The sequence below is a fragment of the Fukomys damarensis genome, unplaced genomic scaffold (genome assembly GCF_012274545.1).
Source record: "Fukomys damarensis isolate Sample0158 unplaced genomic scaffold, DMR_v1.0_HiC HiC_scaffold_21, whole genome shotgun sequence".
NCBI lineage: Eukaryota > Metazoa > Chordata > Mammalia > Rodentia > Bathyergidae > Fukomys > Fukomys damarensis.
The window spans coordinates 8,183,315-8,187,878 of NW_022900933.1; the positions used below are offsets into that span (position 1 = coordinate 8,183,315).

Sequence of the window (4,564 nt, forward strand, 5' to 3'; positions counted from 1 at the left end):
GGTCTTATTTATTCATTCAGTGTAAACGACTCGGGCTGAATTTCCTCTTGCCTGCTTCGTCAGGACGCCAACCCTGAACACTTCCCGCCTTAAGGGACTGAGAGAACCGATTCACCTACCCTGCCTCCTCCGCGCGCCACGCCCTGGTCCCACCCCCTCCTTAGGAGTTCGGGCTGCTTATTGGCCGCATGTACTGCCAATTCGAGTGTCCTCCACGAATCCAGCTTTAGGCAAGACAAAGCTCCCTAAAAACCTTGTGTACCTGCTCTAGGGCTCGAGCCTAACTCCCCCAAGCGGCTACGAGGAGTTATTTACATAACGGCCAACCCTCGTCTCTGCTGAGGTCCCGCCTCTCGCCCAGCTATATATTTATTGGCCCAGGGGCCCGTCATTCCGACCCAGGCAAGCCTGTGGGGTGCTGGAAGAGTGTGTGGGGGCGGAGCCGAGAGCGGATTGGCTGTGGGAGTTTCGGGGGGAGGTGGCTATAAGAACACCGAGCTGGGCGGGAGGGAGCGGGGAGGTGCTGGGCTCGCTAGTTGCGAGAGGTGAGGGCCGACCGTTAGTTGACGCCACGGACAGCGGCTCTCTCGTTTCTGGCCCCACCGTAGTTTGCCCATCCTTCATTCAGGATGTGCGCCCGAGGCCCGGCCATCGGTATTGACCTGGGCACCACCTACTCCTGCGTGGGGGTCTTCCAACACGGCAAGGTGGAGATCATCGCAAATGACCAGGGCAACCGAACCACCCCCAGCTACGTGGCCTTCACCGACACCGAGCGCCTCATCGGCGACGCGGCCAAGAACCAAGTGGCCATGAACCCCACCAACACCATCTTCGACGCCAAGAGACTGATCGGGCGGAAGTTTGAGGACGCCACTGTGCAGTCCGACATGAAACACTGGCCTTTCCGGGTGGTGAGTGAAGGAGGGAAGCCCAAAGTGCAAGTGGAGTACAAGGGGGAGACGAAGACCTTCTTCCCGGAGGAGATTTCCTCCATGGTGCTCACGAAGATGAAGGAGATCGCCGAGGCCTACCTGGGGGGCAAGGTGCAGAGTGCGGTCATCACGGTCCCCGCTTATTTCAATGACTCACAGCGTCAGGCCACCAAGGACGCGGGCACAATCACCGGCCTCAACGTGCTGCGGATCATCAACGAGCCCACAGCGGCGGCCATCGCCTACGGCCTGGACAAGAAGGGACGCGCGGGCGGCGAGAAGAACGTGCTCATCTTCGATCTGGGCGGCGGCACCTTCGACGTGTCCATCCTGACCATCGAGGACGGCATCTTCGAGGTGAAGTCCACAGCCGGCGACACCCACCTGGGCGGCGAGGACTTCGACAACCGCATGGTCAGCCACCTGGCCGAGGAGTTCAAGCGTAAGCACAAGAAGGACATTGCGCCCAACAAGCGCGCCGTGCGGCGGCTGCGCACGGCCTGCGAGCGGGCCAAGCGCACCCTGAGCTCATCCACCCAGGCCAGCATCGAGATCGACTCGCTGTACGAGGGCGTGGACTTCTACACGTCCATCACCCGCGCCCGCTTTGAGGAGCTCAACGCCGACCTCTTCCGCGGGACCCTGGAGCCGGTGGAGAAAGCGCTGCGCGACGCCAAGCTGGACAAGGGCCAAATCCAGGAGATTGTGCTGGTGGGCGGCTCCACCCGCATCCCCAAGATTCAGAAGCTACTGCAGGATTTCTTCAACGGCAAGGAGCTGAACAAGAGCATCAACCCCGACGAGGCGGTGGCCTACGGCGCCGCTGTGCAGGCGGCCATCCTCATCGGGGACAAGTCGGAGAACGTGCAGGATCTGCTGCTGCTCGACGTGACCCCTCTGTCTCTGGGCATCGAGACGGCCGGCGGCGTCATGACCCCACTCATCAAGAGGAACACCACGATCCCCACCAAGCAGACGCAGACCTTCACCACCTACTCAGACAACCAGAGCAGCGTGCTGGTGCAGGTGTACGAGGGTGAGCGTGCCATGACCAAGGACAACAACCTGCTGGGCAAGTTCGACCTGACTGGGATTCCCCCGGCGCCCCGTGGGGTCCCTCAGATCGAGGTCACCTTTGACATCGACGCCAACGGCATCCTCAACGTCACCGCCGCCGACAAAAGCACCGGTAAAGAAAATAAGATCACCATCACCAACGACAAGGGTCGTCTGAGCAAGGACGACATTGACCGGATGGTGCAGGAGGCGGAGCGCTACAAGTCGGAAGATGAGGCCAATCGCGATCGCGTAGCAGCCAAAAATGCGGTGGAGTCCTACACGTACAACATCAAGCAGACAGTAGAAGACGAGAAACTGAGAGACAAGATCAGCGAGCAAGACAAGAACAAGATCCTCAGCAAGTGTCAGGAAGTGATCAGCTGGCTCGATCGGAACCAGATGGCAGAGAAAGACGAGTATGAACACAAGCAGAAAGAGCTGGAAAGAGTGTGCAACCCCATCATCAGCAAGCTCTACCAAGGCGGGCCGGGCGGCGGCGGGGCCGGAGCCTCCGGGGGACCCACCATCGAAGAAGTGGACTGATGCTTGCACACGGTCAACGTAAACTTCTTTTCCTTTCTCTTTTTCCCTTTTTTGTTTTGATTTCTTCTTTGAAATGTCTTTGAAATGTCCTTATGCCAAGTAGATCTGTTGTGGGAAGGCTTTAGCCCGGTACATGCATAAGAAAGGAAAGGAACAACCTAGTTTAACTATAAAAGATTAGTTCTGAAGTTTAATTTTGAAAAGGCATTATTTGAGGTTTCTCCTTAAGGCGTTTTACGTGATTGAGCATTTTTGGTTAGCTTAGTTTGTACGTGGAGATTTGAGAAACCTGACAAAACACACCTGTCTTTTGGAAGCTTGGTAACAAAACATATAGGAGTTTAAATTGTTTATTTTTATGTACTACTTTAAAGTAACATTGCAGTAATGTTAAGGACAGGTACTTTTTTGCAAAGAAATGCATAAGTGCGAATTTAAAATAAAAGTGAAGTTGATCTCAACATTATTGTCTTGAGTTTTCAATTTTTTCCCCATGTTTTACTTATGTTGGTCTTTAAGATGTTAGGATGGTGTGAATGTATCTAACCCAGTCTTCTCTAATTATCAGATGAAGTTCCTGCCTTGAATTACCAACAATTTAAAGGGAGAAGAATCTGGGTAAACTTTCCAACACCTTCTTTAATAAAGCCACTTGACTGGGATCTCCTACTGTGTTCAAATGAAAACCCACCTGAATATTCCAGTAAAATACAAGCTGTATTCTAGGGTTAAGTATAAAATTATTTTTCTGTTGAGTAGTGAAAAGAGGGGCAGACATTGCCTTCTCCTAATGGCTAAAAGTAGCACAATATATGGAAAGAAGTTGTTTTTCAGGACATACAGGTGCCAGAAACAAGAGCCAGCTGACAAATTTTGAAGTGACTGTAACATTGAGTCCCTATCTAGTCAAACTTTTTTAAACTCTTAATTTTCTAGTAAAACAACTCAGTAACTAAGCTTATGGAATGTTTTATAAGAACATTTCCAGTTGTAATGGCTTGGGAGGTATGGGAAAATGATAGATTATTTTTTCTGATTTGAAAATCTTGATGCTTTTGCAATACCTGCTTCATTATGAAAAAAATTCTATTTTTAAGGCAAACTACAATCCTATATTTTTTAATAGCTTACCCATTTTCCTGTATCTCTGATTTGAGATTGTTACAGATAGAAATATATTTCAACCCTTTGGAGATCCACTATTTTGGGTTTAAACTGTAAAATTCCCATCCTTAGGAAAAGGAGGTTGGTTTTTTTGTTGTTGTTGTTTATTTTATTTTTTTCCAGGACTCAGAATCTATCCTAGGGACACTCTAGCACTGACCCATTCCCCCCGACACTTTATTTTGAAAAATTTTATGAGGTCCTGCTAATAAGTTGTCCCAATAGCATTCAAACTCTTCTTGCCTCAGCCTTCCTAACTGCTAGTATTACAGGTGTTTGCCACTTTCTGGCTTGATTTTTATTATTTTTCTGCTCTGTTCTGATTATTCTGCTTAAGGGGAACTTGGGAGACATTTGGTAATGCTGGTTACAAAATGCTTGTTTTAATCTAATGTTTTTATTGCTCATAGACATTTTAGTATCTCTGTCTAAGTGATAGAGATTTGCCTCATGCTATTCTAAGGTAATGACAGAAGCTATATTTTCAGTTTAGTAGTGGGCCCTTTTGTGTCACATACAGATTAATTTTTGGAATGATAGTATGAGTGGTAATTTTAAAATTAGAAAACAAGTTAGTTTGAAGGTATTGGGCTTTGGTAATGACCCTCTCACGTGACAATTGACCCTATATACAAAGAAGATTTTTTTAAAATAAAAATTTCACTTGAATCAGGGGAGGAAGATAAATAGTTGTGAAATTGCTTCAAGATAATTTTAAAGACATAAAGGGGATTCTTTACACTCTGGAAAGCTGTGAAGATAGCTCAAGTGCTAATGTTACATCAGTGGAAACTTTTTTTTTTTTTTTGGTTTTTTTGAGACAGGGTCTCACTATGTATTGAGACTGACCTGGAACTCACTAT

At 48.6% G+C, this 4,564-nt stretch overlaps 1 protein-coding gene across 1 annotated transcript; it reads left to right on the plus strand.

The window, feature by feature from the left end:
- The first annotated feature begins 500 nt into the window (after window positions 1-500).
- On the plus strand, window positions 501-2,983 carry Hspa2 (heat shock protein family A (Hsp70) member 2). The gene has a single exon (XM_010603022.3). The coding sequence runs from the start codon at window positions 630-632 to the stop codon at window positions 2,535-2,537; it is 1,908 nt and encodes a 635-aa protein (XP_010601324.1). The 5' UTR covers window positions 501-629; the 3' UTR covers window positions 2,538-2,983.
- Window positions 2,984-4,564: the final 1,581 nt, after the last annotated feature.

What these genes read in the sequence shown, in the direction of transcription:
- Hspa2 (XM_010603022.3), top strand. Translation starts at nt 630, where the DNA reads ATGTGCGCCCGAGGCCCGGCCATCGGTATTGACCTGGGCACCACCTAC.